Here is a 25,755-nt window from a genome sequence, read left to right on the forward strand (position 1 = left end):
TATCTTTTATACGATAGAAAGAAACAAAAAATAATATTAAAAAAGATCATATTTAGATGATATAAAAATGCTATCTGTTAACGAAAATAAAAAGATATGATACAAACACAAGAATATTATTTATTTAAATCTATTTCACATTTATAGTATCTATTTTAAATATAATGAATTATTTTTTTTAGAGAAAAAAGTTACGAAAAAAATGTTTTGTAAAAAATTATATAAGGAATATTATATAATGTTAATAATTTTTTTATAGATGTGTTAAATGTTAATTTTAATCTTTAAAAAAATATTCATATATTTGTAAATATTATTCTAAAAACTGAAAAAAAATAATCTTTATATTAATATTCTTCAATACATAATCGCTTAATTTAAATTCGCGTAATAGTTTTCTTATGTAATCACAAATTTTTGACTAATCGAATATATAAAATATTAATATAAAATATTAATATTCAAGGAATATCTTTAGAAGATCGATTCTAAAAGTCAAAATAAATACAAAAATTAGTATAAAAAATGTTGTTTGAAACATATTTATTAAATTATAAATAATTAAATTTGTATTAGACTAAGTAAGCAAGATCCAGATAAAATAAAACATTTTTATCTTTGTTATATCGCAATCTTGCTTTATGTTATTTTATCCACTTTATGTTATCTAATGCAAATTTAAATTGCTTATTTAATAAATTTAATTTAATAAATAATGAATCTTCAATGAATATTTTTCTAGTAATTTTTGTTTTTATTTTTGTTTTTAAAATCAATTCTCCACTAAATATATATACATACAATAAAAAATCTAAAATAAAATTTTATCTTTTAAATGTTTTTAATTTTTAAGAAAATTGAGATTTTATATATACAATATACAATCAAGAAATAATTAATAAACAAAATAAATAATAGACGAATTTCCAAATTCAATTTTTTTGGAAATATTTTCTTATTTTTTTATTTGTTTATTCATATAGAATAATCTCCATCAATAATTTAATCAGAAATTAATACATATTTTATTTGTATTTGAAAAATCTTCAATCATAATTTATTTAAAAATGAAATCTTTAAACGAAAAAAATATTTTTTTTTTCTATTTATTTTTATACATATATTTTCTGTTCGCTTGTACAATTACCAGATATCCTATATAATATTGTATAATATTTTTTACCAATTTGAAAAATTTCTGTAAAAAAATCGAAATTCTGAGACTTATAATAAAATTCCAAGTTTTCGATATAAAACTATATAGATAGCATCTTTAAATCTAATTTTTGTTATAATAATATATTCATACAATTTTCGGCGAATTACACATTATATAAAACAAATTTAGCAGAATTACCGAATTGATAAAAAAATGATATTATTTGAATAAAAATGTAATATAATTGAGAAAATTATTTTAAAAAATTTTGTCGAATAAATATATCTTAATATTGTCGAATATATATATAAATCTTTTAATAAAATTAAAAAAAAAAATTTTAGAATAATTTTAGAATAAAAAATTTTTATAATTATGAAAAATATTTTCAGATAATTTTCTAGTATTTAATTTAAAGAAATATAGTATTTAATTTAAAGAAATATATGTATCATAAAACTAATATATATATCATAAAATTAATAATTATTACCAAAATCTCAATTCATTACTTCTCAATTTAATTGAAAAAATGTCATTTTCAGAAAAATAATATTTAAAATAGAAATAATAGAATAATAGAATAATATTTAATAGAAATATAAATTTAATATTATAATAACTTATAGCATATATATTTTTCCAGATTTGAAATTAAAATTAATAGAAAATATGAAATAATATTGCTTTGTTTTTTTTTTAATTAACAAAAATATATCATTTTTTTTAATGACTATCATTACAAAGTTTTTTATTATAATATTTTTATTCTACTAAAAATTTAATAAATTTTTTTAATTTTTATTCAATATAAATTTATAAATTTATTTAATTTGAATTTTATATGAAAATTTAATTTCAAATTAATTTTAATTTTAATGTAAGATATTAATTTTATTATTAATATTTAGTACATTTATAATACAATTATAATTATCACATATTATATTGATTTTTCTCAAATAAAACCTATTAAAATATAATATTACATTGTATAAATGTGTATTAAAATCTTTTTTTTCGATTCATCAATAAAAATAATTCTGTACATACAATGTCATTTATAATAAAAAATTTATTTTTGAAATCATATTTAAAGAAAAAAATACATATTTTCTTGTCCTTTAGATATGTGTAACTCTCTGATGCATTTGTTTGGCCAAGATACGCAAACTGCACGACAAATCTAGCCTTAAATTTGGCAACGAACAGCATATCATGATTTATGTTAATCTTTGTCCGTGGCTAGAACCGTTTCGATAGAATTACAGTGTAGCCAATCCTCTAGAATTAATTGGACAATGGCCTAGAATCAGATTCTGCCGCGTTTCTGAATATGTTAAATACTTAAAAGTGAAATATATTGAGAATAAATCGAAAATTTATTGATATTTTTTGAAATTTTATATTTGGAAAAATTTTGAAACTTTTAACATAAACTATGAATAGTATTTATATAAATTAAGTTATTGAAGATTTCAAAAAATATTAATGCTTTTTTTTAGAAATATTTTGAATTTCTGATATTAAAAATACAATTAAAAAGTTAATTTTATAATTTTAATGTTTAATATATTAATATTTTATAAAAAAAATTACTGCTTTAAAAAAAATTGTACTAAGACAATATTGATTTATTATTTTAAAAGGAAAGTTAAATTAAAAATTAAAAATATTATGTGTACTAGTTTGATTTATTTAAAAATAAAATTTTCACATATATAATTGGAATAAAGTAAGTTTTTTATTTTTTTGTAATTTTTTATCATTTTTTATTACACTAAATGTAAAATATGGAATTTTTAAAATAATCGCTTTATTTTTTTTTTAAGTTCAATTTCAGTTCAGAAGTTTTATGTTCATTGTCATTATAATAATTTTATTTCTAATATCATTTATATTTTTTTTAATAAGCTTAATATCGCATCAATATCATAGATTATTAGCAATGTTTTATAAAAATTTAAGATCAAAAAAATTTAACTTTAAGTGAATAATAGGTGAATTTGAATAATGCTTCTTCGAATAAATTTATGTTTATGAGATAAGAATTATTTTGAATAATCTTCTTTAGGCTACAAAAATAAAAGAAAAAAATAAGATAAGAAACGTATGACAAAAAAAATTATAATTTTATTTCAATTATAAAAAATTTTATATAAAATATATATAAAATTTATTTCTTGAAATAAATAAACAATAAATGGATCAAAACATAGTATATATAATTTCTTATTAAAAATGAGCAAATATATTTCTTTCTGAAACATGATACATATTTTCTACGCTTATATATTTTACGCTTATTTTAAAATTTCATTTCTTATACGCATTTTTCTATCAATCCAAATTCAACTCGATTTATCTATCTTTCTATCGTCTCAAACATCACTAAATGAAAACTGAATCAAACTCCTATAAATCAAAAACTGTATTGGATATTCGTTGTCCAAGAATTATTGTATCAACGAAAATCAATATTTCACAATTTCCAAAGCATCCTTTGATTGGCGGTTAAGCTAATCTAGAAACCAATGATTTTGTCTTTCGTAACTAACAACTATCCGACATCAATTCCAATAAAGAAACGAAAAATGACTAGAGTCTGAAACAGATCCTGTTCCACTGGATTCTCTTAACCAATCTACTTTCGAATTTCTCTCAACTCATGAGAAATCACTTCGAACTATTTGATGTACTATCATAAATTTAGATTAAAATGTTAAATGCTAGAATATAATTGAGAATTGGACTTTTGTTTCACTAGAATAATATATATATTTAGGAATTGCTTATTGTATGCTAATAACCAAGTTCAAAGTCTGAAGTCACACGAATATTTTGATACGAAGTTCTGTCTATAGAATTCAAATAAATTTTAATACTAAATCTAGAATCGAAAGAAATGATTAGATTCAAAATTTCTCTTTAAAACAAATTAAAAAATTATTTTTTTTGTTAAGATAATTCATAATTTATTTATCTTATGGATTAGATTTTAACTATCCGATATTTTCGAGTTTTAAAATTTTCATAAGAATTAATACAATTTTTATTGATAAAACCTAAAAAAATAAGATTTTCTTATAAATAAAATTACATATATTTTTTTTTATAAATTAAATTATCCACAATCTATTGTATTCGTTCTATCGTATTAAAAAATTTCATTTTGGAAAAGATAACAAAAATTTTCGCATTTAAAGATTTGAAAGAAATATTGCAAATAAAAATTTATCATCTTGATTTTCATGATCATGTAAATATATATAAATATATCAATTTCATCTAAATCAAAATATCCTAAAATATAAAAAATATTAATATATTCATATATTGGTTATCTTAAAAGCTAAAACAAATACAAAAATTGGTACATGTCGATTTATTTGTTAACTCATTATTAAATCATTTATAATTCAATATTAAAATATTTATTTATTAAGTATTAAAAGATTTATTTATTAAGTACATATTTAGCGATAAAAGTTGCTTAAATTTAAGTTAAGTATTAGATAAAACAAGATAATAAGAAAATGCGATGGCAGAACGATCTCATTGCATTCACCTTTTTTTATTTTATTTTATTGATTTACATTTATGCATATGATTTCTAAGATATTTTTAGGGTATTGAAAATTTTAATATCAAATAAAATTTATTTTGTACGCGGCATAATAAAATAATAAAAATAATAAGCAAGACCATTTTAAGTGTGATCATAAAAACTTAAATTGCTGACAAGTCTTAGGATCAAATTCTAATTTAATTGCTTTCCTTTTTTCTTATTATTATTCAAATTATTCAAGTTCTTGCTTTTTCTTGTTTGTTCTTTGATTATATCATTGTATTTATTTACAATACAATAACAAAAGAATTAACTCACATTTTATATGAGAAGTTGTAAAAAATTACTTACGGCTAGAGTTTAATAAACGCAAATAATCAAAAGAAAAGAAAAATAAAGAAAAGGAGAAAATATTGGTTAAGTGTACAACATACCGTTGCTGTTTCTGCAAACACAGGGCTGTCTGGTTGATTTGTTCTCCAGTTTCACCGGCTGACCTTGACTCGGTAGGAAGGCCTCCCGTTTCTTGTTGGTGGCCTGGACGACCTGGTTGCCGGTTTGGCCTCCCTGTACTACCATTGTGCTCGTGGTCGAGCTCGTAGGGCACGAGGTGCCATTCACGGTGACCGAACATCCGGTAGTCGAACCTGTTGGCGACTGATATTCCTGAAGCAATACTCCTGTCGTTGGTACTACGTTGCCTGTCGAATTCGGTGATGAGAAGCTGTTGATCGTCAACGTGGGCGCATTCCCAGTTACCAAGGACAGTTGAGGGGAGAAGGTGTTCTGATGCAAGCCTCCTGTTAGCGTGAAACGTTATGATATCAATAGAGAGATGATCTTTGGTTATAACAGTAAAATAATAGTGAATACATTGAATTCAGAAACTGGATGGTTAAAAAATGAAATCTTATTGGATTAGCTTGACATGCTTTTTCGGGCACTTATCGCCTTAGCTTTTATGAATTGTTGAATTACCATTCGAATTTTATCATTCAATTAAATCTGAACAATTTATAAGATACATAAATATACATTTGTTGTGATATTTACATTATTAAAATACAGAGATTATAGAAAATTATATTAAAATACAGATTGTAAAAAAGATAGAAATTATAATTTTTTTGTTATTACAAAAAATTAAAGATATTTAAGATGCTCAAATAATTTTAAATTATCAAAATTATTCACTATTATTTTTTTTTAAGAATTATGGAATTATATTTATTAATTATGGAATAGATTAATCTCTAATTAGTTAATATGTATATATTTATAAAAGATTTAAATTGCATTATTGGTATAAGAAGTAATCTTCAAAGATTTTTTAAAGTAAATAAATTTTTTTTTTAAATTAGTTATGAGTACTTTTGCGACTCATTATATGTAAAATCATCTTTTGTCTGATTATATCAATTAATAGACATTACATCCTGTATTTTCATAAATATAATTATTTAAATTAATAATAAAATTACATCGAATTCAGAAAGATTTCCGAAAATAAATATTAAGAATCATAGGAGCACATATAAATTCTAAATCCTTAAAATTTTTTAAATCCTTTTTCATATCTAAGAATGTAAGATATTTAAAGTTTGAATTTATGTTGATATGTCGGTATAAGTACAGTCTTAAAACATCCGATTAAATGTTGAATAACCTTGTGTCAACTTTCGGTCGAAGATTATTTTAGCATTTATGTGGAATTAATCAACAATCGAGCGTCGATTAAATTCTTTTCAAACTTGAATACGTAACTTTTCATTTCATTGTTTATCCAGTAATTAATCAATAAAATTAAACGAGAAAAATTTCACAGTTTTGCTAATATCTCGACGATCATATTTAAATGAATCGAATAGAGTCTTCATTCGCTTCTGATGTTTTCTATATTATATGTTTTCTATATTATAGATTGATGTTTTTTTAAAGTAACACATATTGCTAATTAGTTGATTAAAATTTATTTAAAATTTAAATTTTATGTGTATTAAAGCATTTTCGATATTTTCAAAGCAGTTGTAAAAATTTATAATGTTCAAAATTAATTTTATTTTAAATTTGGTAATAATATAACATTAAAGAAAATAAACGTTTGATATTTTTAAGTTAAATATTCATCAGATTTTTTTAATTAAATTTTATTTCAAATTAATTATAGAATAATTATAGAAAACAGATAGAGTACTTTAGAGTATTTTATAGAGTATAGAGTACATAGAGTTATAGAGTACATAGAGTATTTTAGACGAAATAAATCTCTAAAATATATCTTTCCTTCGTTTTTATTCGTTCATTGATATAAAAAAAATTTGACACAATGTTAATAATTTTATAATCTAGAAAAAAAATTTTTTTATTAAATCATTTTTTCTTAGTTTTTTCAAAATCATTGTTATTTTTTATGAAATATATATATGTATATTTTCATTTTGATAAATGAAAAATATATTTAAAGAAAGAAAGAGAGTGAAAACATTAAAATACTACTTGTATTAGAAAATATATTATTAATGCACATCTTTTTGAACATATAATAGCAATAGATTATGTTAACAATATTATTCTAATAATTTCATTCAAAAATATATTATTCTTTTTCAAAATCATCTGAAGATCAATTCATATTTTTTATATCATTTTTTTATATTTTATATATTTATTATAAAATATAATTATATTTTTTATATAGAAAACGAAAGAAGTATTTAAGAGATTTGTTTTGCCTGGGATTCCATTCAAAACTTTTTAATTTTTAAATATTTAAATTTTTTTTCGTTAAATTTTAAAATGTTCTCCTTTTTTAAAATTTAGAATATTATGAATTAAAAATTGAAAATTTTAGTAATTTGAAAATGAAAGAAAAAGAAAAGAACTCATATCGATAAAACTTTATATATATAATTAACAATAAAATATTTATTTTCATCGAAATTTACTTTCATAAAAAATTTGAAACAAAAAAAAAAATTTTTAAAAAAATATTGCATATTTCTTAAAATAATAATAGCTTATATGCTGCTATATCATTGTAATTTAAAGTAATTTAAAATATTTTTATTATCATATTATATACTTTTATTATAAGTTAATAGAAAGTTAATAATATAATGAGAAGTTGTTCTATTAATCTTAAAGGAGATATTTCTAGTAAAACCGGACTCCGGAGATTGATTTTAAAGCCGTATTAAAATTCAAGTTTCTATGCAAAAATCAGATAGATGCAATCCTAATTACAGGCAAAAGCGTTAAATTATTAATAAAAATAAAATTTTGAATCTGAGGATTTTAATAGAAAAATACTAAAAATATATTTTATCCAAATAATATGAAATAAGTGTAAGAAAAAAATATATAAAAATCTTGATTTTAAGTTTCCAATACGAAATCTTTATTATAAATTTCAATTTAATAAATTTTAATTTTATAGTTTTCTAAAATAATATGTTATTTCATTTGTATAATTTTTTTTAAATCATTCTACTTTTTTTAATCCAATTCCAATAAAAAAAAAATATTTTTAATCGGACAAAACACTCACCATGATGAAGATGATGGAGACCAGTCAGATTAAGAGTATGCTGAGTATGCTGTGTGTGTTGGGTATGTTGGGCGTGATGCAAACTTCCTACGTTTACACCTACACCTTGAAGGCTGAGCGCCTGTTGACCCGGAGGAGCCAAACTAGCCAAATTCTTGGCCAGCAGCTCGAGCTGCGTCACGGGGACAGGACTGTAGGGTGATCCAGGAGGTGGCGTGGGAGCACCCCAAGTGTAGCCACCTACCCCGACCCCAACGGCCGCGGAAAACACGCTTTCTGAAACTACAGAATCCAACGATTAATCGATTTGCTACTCCAATTTCAAACCTTCTCTAATAGGAACAGGGGCACTTTCAGAATCACAACAGCTAGTTTGATCCAAGTCAATTATTTGCTTGGTGTGATTATACATAGAATATGCACAAATTGCGAATTATTTCTCGGCAATAATGAAAAATCTGTAATTATTTTCGTGGGAAATTTGTATATTGAATTTTTTTCGAAAAATAATCGGATTGTAATGAAAGTAAAAATTTAAAAATATTTAAAAATATCTGCATTTTCTGTTTATGTGATTTTATTTGAATTTTAATTATATATATATAATTAATATATAATATAATATGTAATAAATATAATAAAATAATAATATATAATACAAATAATAAAAAATAAATAATAAATATATATAATAATATATAATATATATAATTAATAGAGAAATAAGATAGAAGCAATAAAATTAATAAAATACAACTCTTTGTAAATTAAATATACAGTTTAATAGTAAATATTATAAATATTATAATTTTAATTCTTAATATAACATAATATTTGACTTAATAATGATAAACATTAAAAACATATCTATATATAATATCTATGTATAACATAAAACTATATATAAAAATTATTAATCATTTTTAAGAATTAAATAAATATAAAATTTTAGAAATAAACAAAAATATAAAAAAATAAGTCATAAGTTATAAGTAACAATAGATATATAATATAATTAAAAATGATAATGATAAATCCCGATTTTGTGTAAATTAATTAATTTAATTAATAATATATTCATATAGTATATTTATTATATATTATATATCTATATATTATATTTTTTTGATATTATTTAAATTTATCTAAACTATAAATATTACAAAATTTTTACATAATATTATACTAGGATATAAATTTTTTTCTTATTTAAGCATATCATAAGCATAATTTATTTAAACATAATTTTATTATTGAAATTTAAATGGAAACAATTCTCAGGTTAAATCTCAAGATTTATCTTGTAATTCGATATCGATTTTTCTAAATTATATTTAATAATATATATGTTTATAATTTTTGAAAGTATGAGGCAATTTTTTTTAAGGATAGTTTATATTTATTATCTTAAATTTTTTAAATTCATATAATAACAGTAATTAAAAACAGAAACATTTTAATTTTATAGTAATGTAATAATGCGTGATTTTTTTCGCAATATTAATTATTATATTAAATAAAAAAAAGCATGGCATTACAAAGATAAATTGTTCTCTAATTGTGAAAAGAAATGATATTTATTTAATCATTTCAAATCTTTCAAATTCAATCTTAATCAAAATATTTTCATAATTTGAAAAGAATTATTTATAATTATTTATATATTTGCAATTTATTTCAATTAATATTTTAAAGTACTATTATGTACTATTATTTTTATTATTTTTTTATTAACGTAATATTTTTATTCTATATTCTTGTTTTTTAAGTTAATAAATATATTATAGTCTTGATTCAATTATTTTTTATTTTTTTAGATTCTTTTCAATTCCTATGTATTTATTAAATATCCATTAAATATAAGATTAAATATTTATTCGAATAATTTCGATATTTTTGATATTATTTACTAATAAGTCATCGACAACTTGATATTACAGCATATATTAATATATATCAATTTCAAATCTCTATTTTTTAATATATTATGAATTTTCAATTTAATTTTTAATATTTGTATGCAAAATTATTTGAAAATCATAAAATAAATTAATATAATTCGTTATCCGATTATCATAACTGCTTAATCTAATTTAATTTCTAAGTTTAAACGAAGATACAAAATTTTATTAATAAAATACTATTCTAATAAGATGAAAATTTTCTTGAAATTGTTTACTTTATTATAATTAAAAATAATTTTTTCAAATCTAATACATATATTACAAATTAATTAATTATAAAATATCGATCAAAATAGATAAAAAGTTTAGAAAAGAATTATATTTTTTTATTATAAAATTTTTAACTAAAGTTTTCTAAATAAAATTGAATAAAATTAAATTTTTAAAAAAGGTATAATTAATAAAAAAGATTTAATTGTAAGTAATATTATTAACAAATATTTCCAAACATTAAAATATTAAATTTTATTATTGCTTTAGAATGTTATTTTTCTTTTAAATAAATTCAAATCAAATACATATTCATTTATATAAATACATTTTTAATTATTTTCTGATTATTTTAATTAATTTTCATTTAATAATTTAATAATTTAAAAAAAAGAACACTAGAATTTTCCAATTAATCCTAAGTCAAACTAAATTATTACATATTCAAATTAATTCATATAATTCATAAATAACAACGCTAAATCAATATCGCTTAATTCCATTTCACCGCATCAATGCAAATGACAGCCAATAAAAGGTACTTGCCGCTAACTTTTAAAACCATCAATGAAATTCCATCGAGACTCTTTTATTCTTACCAGTAAAAAGCAAAAGACATGATTTTCTCAAACAAATAAAAAAAAAAAAGAAAAATAAAAAAGAAATGAACAAAAAGATAATAACTGAATAGAAATGCAATTCTAACAACTTGACTTCGACTTCAACTTTGAGTTTCGATCGTAAATCAATCATTTAGATCTTTTCTCGATAATGTTTGCGTCTTCGTATCTGCAAGCAGCCTAGATTCCGTTATTTCTCATTTATCTCTAGACGGTTGCATTTTCTGATTTCCTAAAGGATCAGACCATCCACACTTATCGTCTCTATATACTTATATAAATATTAAAGTCAACGTGTGATGCGTATTCCTATAAGCTTATTAAAATTTATCGCATTAGTTCTTTGCTGCTTTCGATAAATATGCAATAAATGACCGGTCAGACTGATAAATGGAAAATCTATGCAAATTCATTTAAATCGAACGCAACACTCGCGCAGAATGTTGAAGAGAAACAGATAGAGGAAGTAGAGGATGAAAATTGAATAAAGGGAAATGTGCCGAGTTTTTTTTTTCTTTTACTTCTATATTGAATAATTTTTCTGATTGGAAAGTAAAAAAATCGCTTTGAAATAATTTGTTTGGATTCTAGAAGAATCAAAGATTGTTTTATAGTGATTCGATTTTCGAGAATTTTTACGATTTTCAGCTATTAGATTTGAGAAAAAAAATACTTATAATATAGAGAATTTTTGAATAATAGTATTAGAATGATTGCTTTTGAGAAATTTAACCTCTTTATTACTCTTATTTTTAGTTATTTTATTCTTTAATTATTCCTCAATAATTAAGAAATTAAAAATTATTCGAGACAATTTCACTTAAATTATTATGAATATTTATAAATATAAATATGAAACAAAATATATTTAATAAAAATTATATAATATTTCAAAAAAATAAAAAATCTAGAAAAATAAAAAATTATTAAATCTAACGATAAAAAATGATGAATTAACTCATTTTTTTTATTTAGAAGATTAAGAATAAATTTATTAGATATAAAGAAGATTATGTTTAATATTTATATAAATATTTTTATAAATAATATGAATTACAATTGCCAAAAATCGTCAATCTTTAAATAATTATAAAAATATAGAATATTTTCCACAGAATATTTAATATATTTAACATATTAAACTAGAATTTTTATTTCTTAATTGCAATTTAATATATGTTTAAATATTATAATATAAAAGCAATAATATTCATTCGAATATACATATTGAAAATATTTTTTATGTTAAAAAAAAATGCACAAATATATATATATATATATAATCATTATATTTTTATATTTTTTGGAATTACATAAATTAAAAGAAAACTAAATGTAGCAGAATTTCTCAAGAGGAATAAAATTTTGAACTGAATAATGAAAATTTCAAACATATAATTTATAATATTAGATCACAATGCTTACGAACTGAGATTCAAGTGAAATGATAAATAAGAGTTGATAAATTACAGACCAATTTAACTATATAATATAAATAAAAATAACTTTTTATAGAAATATAGATATTCCGTATATATTATTTTTATTTGATATAAAATAATAATTATATTAATAATAAAAACATATCTAATAAAAAAATATAATAAGTTTTTTCCTTGTAATTCATATAATCCATATTATCTTTTTTTTTTAAAAATCTCAAGTAATTTCAAAATTTATTTATAATTTATTTTCTGTGTATTTTAATATTTAGAAATCATTTGATTTGAAAAAAAAATTTTAATTACAATAGTATTACATAAACAATACAATAGTATTACAATTTTATACAATAGTATAAAATTTTAATTACAATAACTAGTTTTATAATATTGCATAAAAGAAAAAAGTCTGATATCATTTGAAATTCTATTTTACAAAATATTTATTTCATCCTATTAATCATTTAATAGATATTTTATCTTAGCAATTCAACATAATAATACTTCTGAATGTCCACTATTCACTTACCTGTTCGTTCTGTTAAAGATTTGCAGCGTGAACAAAAAAGATATAAAAATTATTAATAAAAAATATTAAATTTTTATATTATATTAAACTTATAAACATTTAATTATTTGTCCTTCATTTAATTAAAAAAAAAAACTTATATAATTTCATATTAAATTAATAATAATTAAATTAATAATGAAATAATAATATAAAATGATTGAAATAATTTGTTTCGCAAAAATTATTTAAAAAAAATTTATTCAATTCTTAATTCCAAAAAGAATTATTTTTATTATGTTATTCTTGCAATAAATACATAATGTAATAAAATAATAATTAAAGTAATTTATTATTATTACTATTTATTTTTTATTCCGAAACATTTCTTTTATAAAGGAGGATAAAGATCTTTTATTTCAAATAAAATTTATTCAAATCTGATTTCAATATTTTCATTAAGACAATATTATTTATAGATATTATCTAATAATCCTGCAAAAAACACGATTGTCTACAACAATCCTAAATTCAACCGAAGAAATCATTATCTCCCATAAATCCAAAGACTAAACCCAATAACATTTATCCCCTCCAAAACAAAATCGCGAACCCATTCGATTCCACTCATAGACTTTCAAACGATCTGCTTGAAAAGTATGACGAGAAGGCGCATGCGTTCTTGCCACGCGATGCGAGGTGAACTCTCGCGTGGATTTGAATTGCGGGCGGGGATAATTGAAATCTTGCCCGCGGCTCGAGATTCGATTTTAGACAACGGGCCAGTTAAGAAGGAATCGAGCCACGTTCTCGAGTCTTATTTCTGCCAGTATACCGTTCCAGCTCATCTCTTTTCTCTTTTGGTAATTCTTCCTGCAACCAACAAATTTGTCCCGTCTCTCTTTTACTCTTGCCCCCATTTCGAAAACCTTATCGTTTTTTTTTTCGGATACACGATCTTTGCGAACGGCGTTTTGGATTACACCTCGAACAATGAGGTCGTTAGGGGTGAAGGAGGTAGAGAGTGGAAAGACGAAGCTTGCTATCCTTGTCACCTTGCGACTTTCAGCCTCTCCTCTGTTTATTCTTGTCTGTCTCTTTTTCTTATGATATTTCAGTGAGAAATTCGTAATCTTTCTCCCTCGTGGCGCATGACGAACCAGTCAGGATATGGGGAACATGCACGTTGCGATGGAATTCTATTTAGCTGAGCATTTTCGTCCCCTTACGCCTACCCACCATCGGGCCCCTTCATTCACCAGCTTTAATTGCATAATTGCGCCATTGTGCGAACTGGGAGGGGGCCCCGTGAAAGGCCAGTCCCGCTGAGGGAGACCTTTCGAGGTGAAAAAAAATGCTGAGAGGGCCCCCTCCATGAAACGATTCTCGGAGCCAGGTAGGAACTATCTTAGAAGATTACGATTTTTGGTTGCAGGTCAATATGACAATTAATATAATATAATTAATACAATTTTAATTAATTGATTTCAAATCTGCTTTTTATTTTTTTTAATGATTTCGAATAATACTGATAATAAAATATAATTGGATATAATTATATCTCAGAGATGATAGTTTTTAATAAATTCAAAAAAATTTGAAACGTAAGTATAATAATAGAGAAAATAATTTTTTTTTATTGGCAAAAGAAGAATTCATATAGCTGATTACTGAAATTTGTAAAAAGTAAATTTTCATATAATAGTGATTATTTAAATTAAAAGTATGATTATTTTTAATTAAAAGTTTATATTTAATAATTTTCTTTTGTAATATATAATCGTTCCAAAATATATATTCTAGAATACAAAAAGGTAGATATGCTATTTTATAGTTGTTAATTTTTTCGATAATCGATTTTGAATAACTAGATTTTAAACAATTCACATTCGGATAATCGATATTTCATTATATACATGTATATTTTTGTAAATATTTAAAATACTAAAAATTTTCAAAACAAATACACATATACAAATATTATAATTCATAATATAAAAAATTTGAAATTACTTTAAATATTTACTGTAAAATGTTATTTTCTTCTGACAAAAAATTTATCAATATCAAATGGTATATGATCAGTGTAAAAATAAGATATTTAAATTTAAAATATTGAATCATAAAAAAAATCTAAAATATAGAAAATTTAAATGAATGTTTAAATTATTTTTTAATATCCTTTTCTTTTTCTTTCTTGAAAGAACTATAAAAAAATTATTTTGTTGTATTCATTAAATGAGTTTTATATGTTTACTATGTGTGTTTAACAATCTAGATATATCTCTATTCTTTCATATTTATATGCTCTTTAATACTTATTTCACCGCAAAAATAAAACATTTTACAATTTCTTCAAAATGAAATAAATTTCAAAATAAAAAATAAAAATTATAAATAAAAATTAAATAAAAAGAAGCAATATAGATGTAAATATAAAAGATATAAAAGATTTTCATTTAAAACATCTGATCTAATTTATAAAAGTTTAATTAATTCTATTATCATTCATGAAAAAAAACTATTTCTGGAACTTATTTTTTTAACATATATCTTCTATTTTAATAATTTGCTTTATACATGCATATTGTTTTATTTTTTTTTGTGTTTAGAAATATTTTTTTAATTAATTTTTGTTATGCCAATTTATATAAATATTTGATGTGTGCAAATGAATTCTTTTATATTAAATTAAATAAAATAATTGGATCTCTAGAAAAATACTTATAATTATTATTTCAATAGATATAAAACTCGAAATTATTTATTTTAGGAATTATAATTTAACTTTATAAACATCAATATAAATAATATGTTTCTCATATAATGAAACAAATTAATAATAATAATAATAATAATAATATAATATAATATAATATATTAATATCATATAATTAATTTATATTATTATTTATATTTTTATTATATAAATAATATTATATATTTAATAATAACATTAAAAGTAATAATAAAATTAATAAAATAAATTATAAATAAAAATAAAAAATCGCAATGTTTTTGATATTACAATAATTTTGAAAATTAATATAATAACATTTGATAATACTATCGAACAGCACTAATTATTGGAATTAATTTTATATATTCTAATATGATCATTAATATTACAATATTATATAAAAATATTTTATAATTACCAATAAATCAGCGCCATAACTAACAAAGAAATTTCATTAAAATGCTACGTTAACATTTAATCGTAATAATAAAATTTTGCATATAATGACTCAAATGTATCAAATTTATTTTGTTTAATTATACTATAATTATACTATAATATAATTTTCATAATCAATATGATAAATATTTTAAAAATTTATTAAAAAATTTTTCTTCATGTAAAATATAATAAAATTATGACAAACAGAAATTCAACTTGAACATATTAAAATTCATTTTTTAACTATATATATATTATATATATTATAGAATATAATAATATATAATATATATTATATATTATAGAATTTTCATGTATTTAAGTACCTATGAATTAATTTAATTAAAATTACATGCAATTATTATATATATATATTCCCGATTCTATTATATATTTTTATATATCTATAATTATTATATATAAATTTTAAATAAATATTTAATCAAATTTTTCATTTCGTAAGATAAATAAATTTTAACAAATAAAACAAAGTATTTCATATTTATTTATTCACATTATTTGTTTTAAAATTATGGAAAATTATTTAAAATAAAAGAAATTTGTATCTCAATCACATACACACAAACCGAGTGGGACACAATTAAAGACACAGTTAAAGAGAATGTATCCTGTATCAAAATTCAAAGTGAGCAAAAAATGAAGGCAATGACCTCGCGAATTTATACATTTGCACAATTGAAACCGCGTTTCCCTCGGTTAACCTTAATTTCCTCTCAAAATTTCCCATTATTCGTAAGCAGCTGCAGCAGGTGATGCGCGATCCGACAATCATTAATGTCTTGTGAATATTATTTCATTTAGATCACATCTCTCACCGGACAAATTATTACCACGCACGTGTTTCAAGAGTCGCGTCTCCCGAGACTTCTATACAAGCATCGACGTATTGAGGCTATCGGCGCAGCGCCATTGGAACAGCTGGCCTTCTCGCCACTCAAATTTATTTCCCCGGAAACGATCGATCTTTTCGTTTCGCGTTGCGATAGAGACGCCCGCATTCGCTTAATAATTATCGATTTTCTCACTTCTTAATCGATCCTGATATTGTATATTAATTAAAAGAGAGTCGTCTATCGATCATTTTTTCATTTTGTCCATTAGATATTAACGCTTTTTTTTTTAGTAAACAATTAATATAATATGTTATATAAATGGAGATAAAATAAAAATTCATCAATATTGGACAATTATATGACTAAAAAGTGATAGATTAAAAAATTGATGATTTTTTTCAATAATTTTTTGTATTTAAACACTTATTTGAAGATTCATAATATATCAAATGATTAAAAATCGACATTTTGCTATCAATACATATTATGATATCATAATATCAAATTGTCTAAATATCACAATAATAATATAATATAATATAATTTTATCAATAATATATAATCAATAATATAAAAATATCGAAACGAATATATATTGCATTTTAAATTTTTTTTATAAATGCATAATATTTTATTTACTTACATTATATTAGAAATATTTTTATATATTACTGATAATAATAAACTATTTTTATTTGGCATTGCAACATATCATGTTTGATTATTTTAAATTTTCTTTTCAATTGACAAAAATTATATATACTTATCATTAGACGACACATTTTAAATTAAAATTATGACTTTTTTCTGATGAATGATGATAGTAAAAAGATTAGTCAATAGAAATAAAAAAAAATTAAATAGAATCAAGAAAAATAAAATCTTAAAATTAAAAGATTATACATATTATACTGATCAAATGTAAGAAACAAGAATCAAAAATAAAAATAACAAGTTTAAAATAATAATAGATATAAAATTACAAATCGAATTGTATTGACACCAATTCTTTCCGAAATATAACTTATTATAAGATTCTAGATCGAATAAATATTTTTGATATTTTTTTTGATAGCTAGAAAATTTTAGATACAATGATTCAAATATATCAAATGTTTATATCATGATTCTTTGTCATTAATATAAATATCTATACTCTTTGAAAATGATCCGTCATTTATGAAATCATTTAGTAGAAATTTAATTCACACGACAAATGTAATATTATTTTGCAAAATAATACATAATACAAATACATAATACAAATCATAACATTTTTTAAAATAACAAGTGTCTAGTTTTGTCAGATTTAATTTAATTAATATTAATCAGCTGATAATAATACTTTATAACTCAGCTATTATATTTAGATTATTTGTTTCTTTTTTTTTTTTTTTTGATAAAATTAAGTGTAACATTATTTGATAATAGTATCAAATTAAAAAATTAGATAACTGTAAATAATAATAATATTAAATTTCAATAATTACAATTAATAAAAACGTAATTTTTTAAAGAAATTATTCAATATATATATATATATATATTTTTCATTATATATTACAAAGAAAATTTTTTAGAAAATTGCAGATATTAAAACCAACCGATTTTTTTTATCTTGAAATCCATATATTTTTCTTTGATATAATTTTTAAAATTAATATGTTCATTTAGAAGTAATAAGTTAATAAAGTATAAACATAAAAAATTTGGCAGTTTTTCAAGAAAAAAATAAAAATAAAAATTTTTAAACATATTTATTATAGTATGTTATAAGATAAAATTTTTAAACATGAGTTAAGTTTTTTGTGAAATAATTTTTTATGAATAAGCATGAAAAAGAAATATAATTGAAATATTTATTTTTTATGAGAGTTATTAGAATGAGAGTTAATTAAAAATTTAATTAAAACATCATTATCTTTTCTTTTCAAAATCTTTTGAAAATATTACAAAGTTATAAATTACAATGGACGAAACTAATAATTCTTTTATTAAATTTTTTAAAACTTGAAATTAGACAAAACAGAAAATATTTTCAATTTTTTATCTTAAATATTATATAATAAAATAAATAAATTAAATATTATATATGTAATGTATAAGATTAATTTTTTTAAATCATTTTCATTCATTTTATTGTTTTCAAAAATAATTATCAATAATTAATATATAATAAAATATAAAATAAAATATAAAATAAAATAAAGTAAAATAAAAATTTAAGAAATTCATATAATATGGAAATTATTGCATGCGAAAAAATCGATGAAAATATATAATATAAATGACGGCATTTATATGAGAACAATGCAAGAGAAAATGAATAAAAGTTTTTAAAGTTTGAAAAATTGTTTAAAACAGGAAATAATGAGGAAATAAATGCATCTCAGAAATAGAAATCTATATACAAAATTCAATATAATTTTTTTTGCAAATATGGCAAAAGTAGTACTTCGTAGAAATTGATCAGATGATCAGAACCTTTACTGGAATAGTGTGATTTTTGAGTTATAAAAACGATGAAATAATGAATAATATATATAATCTATGATCATCGAATTAAGATTATAAAGTCTCATCTAAATTTCTATGAAAGATAAATCCGAAGATTATCCATAGACATATGGAAACAATTCGCATACATTATCCGCGGACACAAATAATTGAAAACAAAACAAAGACTGTCTACTCAAGACAGACTGGACAAATTTTATCTTTGATTAAAAAACAAGAGTCAATATCTATAGACAAACGATGAAAAAAAAGCATATATGCAAATAAAATATTAATCTATTTTTTGTAAATATCTTAATGTTAGAAGTAATCTTATAGAAACAAGAATTGAAATGAAAATTAATATCTTTTTCCTATTTTCGGACCAACTTTTTGTAATATGATTTCAAAATTATTTTTAGACATTCTCTCATTCTTACAAAATTTTTAAATTCGAAATTATTTAGATTTAATTTTTTAAAAAAATTATTTCCATACGAATAAGACTTTGATTAAAAATCTACATTTCTGCAATTGTTTAATAATTCTTTGTTTTTTTTTCTATATATGGGAAAACAGATATATCTTGTAAATTACAACATAAAATGATTTAAAGATTAAAGACGATTAAAATAAAGATTATTAGATGTGAATACATCATTGTCTATATATATTATCCGCAAACAATCAGATGCCAAAAATTATATGTATTTATATAGCAATTAATTTATTAGTATCTGTTTTTGAAATATTTAAAACTTATTGATCATTAAATTAGCACAAAGATAATTACAAGCAGATATAATATATAGTTATTTATATTAATATTCGAACATGGTTCTATCTTTTTTATTATATTATATGCAAAACGATTATTTAAATATTGTGTAGTTTATGATATGAAAATAAATTGATGAATGAATATTTATTTATAAAATTTAAACAAAGAATGTTATATTTTTATAATATCTTATTAATATTGGAAAATTTAAAAAAAAAGAAATATTTTATTTTATAGAAAAATATAAGTTTCATAAAATTTAATTAGAAATTATAAATAATTATAAAATTTGTTATACAATTTAATGTACAAATTTTTTTATATTTTAGATTAAATATATTATAGATGTAATTATTTATTTATATTTTCATATATTGTAAATAACAAGATATTTATATAATTTTATAATATAGAAGGTAATAAATTTAGAGATAGAGCAATGTTCAAATATTAATAATGAATAGATATATATTGATCTTTTAATCTAGGATTAGTACGATATTCATATTCAAATAAGATTAAGAAATTATATTTTTATTCTATTTGAAAAATGAAAAATAAATTTTGTTTTATTATTTATTTACTTTATTGATATTAAAAATTAAATTTGAATTAAATATTAATATTTCATTATATAACTTCTAAGTTAAGTATTTTTAAAGCTATTACAATTAAGTTAATCATTAATTAAAATTATTCCAGCTTTAGATAAAAACTTAAAAGATTCGATTTTGATAATTTAATATATTATTATTTTATTAATGTTAATTATTTATTCTATTACTCTAATTATAATTATTATAAATATATAATATTATTTAATATTAATAATATTATTTATATTAATAAAAGTGAATATATATATTTAGCTAATATTAATCAAAAACATCTGTTGTACAAATTAAAATATGAAATAATAAATATTATTGATAAAGTATATTTTCCATACATTGCAATTCAATGATATAATAAAAAAAATGAAACATGTGATAAAAGAAACATGAAAATAGTCTAAATAAATAAAAACATTGTAAGTTTTTATACGTACATACGCAAGTCACGAAACGGTTCGAAGAGCGCAACAGCCGGAAATATAGTTGACCAAGAGCACAAACACCATATACATAATAACACAAGAGCATGGACAACACACATCCAATCACAACAGAGGTGCGAATCCGACTGGTCACGAACAATGAACAAAATGTCGACGATCTAAGCCGATGGAATCCGTAAATATCCGAATTTTCACGACAAGTGGCTACGAGTATTCATAGTATACGAAAAGTACAATGTACAACAGTATTCTGAAGACCGTGGTAATAAAAGTTTTTGGAAAAAGACATATTAAGAAAAAAACAAATTTATACAAAAACATATGGAACATAAAAATATAAATATTATGATTGTAGAAAATAGATGTATAAGTGACGTAATAAATTACAAATGGAAACTTTATTATTATATTATTATTTATTATTATAATTAAATATTATATTTGTATGTTTTTCCAATTTTATTATTCTTTAATCGTTAAATAGCATTTTTCCTTCACTTGTAATACTTTGATTTATTTTAATTTTTAAAACAGAAAATTATTATTTATTTAAAATTAAAACTTAAAATTATATTTGATTGAAAAATGGAATATTTACCGTTATTATATATATAATATATTAATATTATTTTAATTAGAATATAATATAATATGATACCATGTATAATTTAACGAAAGCATAATGACATTAATACTATTTACCATATTATATTCAAAGTTTTTTGAAATCAATATAAATATTAATATTTTTGTATTAGAATTATATAAAAGAATGTAATATTAATAACTAAAATTGACAAATATTGAAAAAAAAATAAATTTTTGAAATATTCAAAAATCAAATCATTAAATATTTATTATTTAATAAAATAGCGTTTAATATAAAAAGAAAAAAAGTACAAGTATTTGCATAAAATTTATATAGGTGAAAAATTGAATGATTGAAAAATGATTAGTTCAATGCAACTGTCAAGAAAAACTTGTAAACCATTAAATAAATTATACTTCAGGTATAATTATAATTATATTTGAAATACCTGAATAAAATAATAATAAAGTAATAAAAAAATCTAATTTATTTTTTAATATTTTTTTCGATTAACAATGATTCTACTATGCATATTTTTTGTAATTACTGTTATATAAAATTTTATATAAAATATAAAATTAATAATAATAATAATAATTATACAAAAATATATTAAGAAAATTCCTTTTAAAGACAAAAATTAATGATTTCATTCTATTACAAATTATAATAATATATTAAAATTATAATAATATGTTTAAAACAAATCTATATCATAAAAAATTTTTTTTATTATTATAATTTTTCTATCAATTAAATTTAAACAAAAATATTTAAATATTATATAATTTTTTAAATATTCGAATTAATTTTTGCCAAATCGATATATAATTATCGAAACTAGTACACTAAAAATAATACTTAACAAGTCGTAAAAAGATCAATTGAGGAATTTGACTTACAACAAGAATAAGAGAAAACAAAGAGGAAAAGAGAAAGAGAACGATTAAACAAGGGGGATAAAATAAGTAGAGATCGTTGTAAACTTACCCTTGTGTGTTGTCGCGTGATAAGCTCGTGCAGGTGTGGGTGGTCCAGGGGTGGCGGGAGTGGCTGCGACGTAACTGCCCCCGCCACCCCCAGGGAATAACGAGTACAGTCCGTAACGACTCACACCTGTAACACCATTTAGACGGAGAATTTACTCTTTACACCCGTGGATCTCGTGACCGTTGGCACGGCAACCGATTGGATGGACCGATGAGAATTACTTTTAACGATTTAAGTATCACTGATAATACATGTTTTCAAAATGAAAATATCAAGTTTTTTTCTTAACTTTCTGGTGATTATTATTTAATTAATCAAAAAAACGTTAATCGAGAAAATAAGAAAATTTATTAGCGGATAAATGGAATAAATAAAATATAGAAATATTGATTAAATTCTAAATACTTTTTGAGTTGTGGAATAAAAATTAATTGAAAAATTATTAATTCATTAAGCTTTTAAAGTTTTTAATATTATTTGGATGATTTAATAAGAATTTGATTTTCGAAATTTGAATGAATAAAAAATAATTCATATTTGCATATAGTTTAATTAATTATTTTAACATTCATATATTTATAATAAACATATAATAAATATAATAAATGAAAACATGATATGAATTATTATATATTGTAATATAAAATAATAAGAAATAATATCAGTACTATAAATAATAAAATTTTTTATAATTTCATATAATAATTTGAATATTGCATATGATATTTAATTCTAATGGTTATTTTATAAAATCAGATTTTCAATTTTATATATAATTTTCAATTACTCAACGAAGTAAATAATTTAAGACTAAATAAAATATATATATAAAAATATATATTTGTATCAATATACGAAGAAAGTTTAATGAACTTATCCCTTACAAAAATTTATTATTTTTAATAAAAGAATTTAAAATTTTTTATAAATTATATCATATTGATTTTTATTATCATTGTAACATTAACAAATTTTGACAAAAGCTAAAAGAAATTAGCTTAAAGAAATGAATCGCATTGAAGATTAAAAGAAATTTCATTTAATAAAAAAAAAATTAATATATATATATGCAATTATTAAATCGAAAAATTCATAAAATATTTTTATAAAAAATATTCATGTTAAAAAAATACAAAATATTTTTTAAAAAAATTTACTTTTGCCGAAACCCGGGATTGAACCGGGGACATTTAGATCTTCAGTCTAACGCTCTCCCAACTGAGCTATTTCGGCTCATGAAAAATGTTTATTATATCTAACTTATCAGTTATCATATATAAAATTGAAAAGAAACATTTCTTTAAAAATAAAACTTGAAAGTAAATATAAAAAATACTTAAATATATTAGCAATATTACATTTTCCTAAATAAATTATTTCAATTCTTATAAAATATTATCTTATAAATTTTATTTTTAAATATTTACTTGTGAAATTAAGTATAAAATATTTAATAATAATATTAAAATAAAAAAAATGATTTGCCGAAACCCGGGATTGAACCGGGGACCTTTAGATCTTCAGTCTAACGCTCTCCCAACTGAGCTATTTCGGCCTACGGCGACGTACTACAATATAGTTGAAATCGATGATGTAATTATAAAATAATATAAAATATGTATTAATATAGATAATGAAAATGAAAACAGATTATTTATTTATTTATTTATTTAAACAAAATAAATAAAAATATTTATTTTTAATGTATTCTTATTATATATATTCTTTCTTTCTTAAGTATTTTAACAAAAAAAGGAATACAGTTAAAAATCAAAATATTTATCAAATAATATAAAAAAAATTCAATATAAATTATTATCAATAATATAATTTGTTTTAGTTATTTCAACCCAAAAATGACTTGAATATTACAATATTATAAATGAAAATTAATTAAATATTAAATTAAATGTTGTTAAATGTTGTATGATTTTTTTTTATAGGAAACATATTTCTTTTTTAATCCATGAAATCATGAATTATATGTTTAATAATACATAATATATAAATAAGTTATAATGTAAGCAAATATAAAAATGTAATAAATTTTATAAATTAAAAATTTTGTGATGCGACAATTTGCGCGAAAATTATATATTAATATTATTTGGTATTATGATTTGTACTTTATGTAAGGTTTTCGTGATTTTCATGAAAAAATGATGCTAGAAATTTATTATATTAATATTTCAGGCTCTTCGAATTTAACAAATACATATTTTTCAAAGTAATGATAACTTTTACATTTCGAAAATTTTAATTATTTAGAAAACTCTCTATCTATTATTTTGTAATGCACATAAAAATATAAATTATAAATTAATATTATAGGAATGTACAAATATTATAAGAATGCAATAACAAATAACAATATTTGCACTGAATATCTATACGTTATAAATTTTAGTTTAAAATGTATAATTTTTATAAATATCTAATATTCTGATATAATATTTTAGATAATATTAGATTATTGATTATTGAAAATATTTCTCTCAATGATAAAATGAATATTTGTAAATATATATTTAAAGATAAATATGAGAAAAAATCTAATAATATTTTTTTTAAATGAAAAATAATGATTGAGTTGTTTGTCAAATAATACATTGAACCATTTGTTAAAATATTGATATTCGTATCACATTATATAATAATATAATAATAAAAGTTAGATTTAAAATTAGATTAGCTGTTACTATAAAATTAATTAAATTTTCTATGAAGAAGTATCTCATAGATAAAGTTCCTTGTGTATCAAAATATCTAAGAATATTGCATAAGAATAT

At 20.2% G+C, this 25,755-nt stretch overlaps 1 protein-coding gene and 2 non-coding genes across 14 annotated transcripts in view; all 3 read right to left on the minus strand.

Moving 5' to 3' along the window:
• LOC108002523 (uncharacterized) overlaps positions 1–25,755 on the minus strand; it is a 315,743-nt gene that overhangs the window by 79,614 nt on the left and 210,374 nt on the right. For 10 of the 12 annotated variants that reach the window (XM_062077705.1, XM_062077704.1, XM_062077710.1 and 7 more), the window contains 3 exons: positions 22,967–23,092; positions 8,275–8,556; positions 5,162–5,527 (listed from right to left, as the gene is read on the minus strand). In XM_062077705.1, coding sequence (XP_061933689.1) covers positions 5,162–5,527; positions 8,275–8,556; positions 22,967–23,092 — 774 coding nt within the window. Of the gene's footprint in view, positions 1–5,161; positions 5,528–8,274; positions 8,557–21,378; positions 21,522–22,966; positions 23,093–25,755 lie in introns of those variants that run through there. The other 2 variants (XM_062077713.1, XM_062077711.1) reach the window with 1 other exon arrangement.
• On the minus strand, positions 24,127–24,199 carry Trnaf-gaa (transfer RNA phenylalanine (anticodon GAA)). Its single transcript has one exon. It is a non-coding gene; the product is annotated as a tRNA-Phe (tRNA).
• On the minus strand, positions 24,449–24,521 carry Trnaf-gaa (transfer RNA phenylalanine (anticodon GAA)). Its single transcript has one exon. It is a non-coding gene; the product is annotated as a tRNA-Phe (tRNA).

Source organism: Apis cerana, linkage group LG7 (assembly GCF_029169275.1).
Source record: "Apis cerana isolate GH-2021 linkage group LG7, AcerK_1.0, whole genome shotgun sequence".
Classification (NCBI taxonomy): domain Eukaryota; kingdom Metazoa; phylum Arthropoda; class Insecta; order Hymenoptera; family Apidae; genus Apis; species Apis cerana.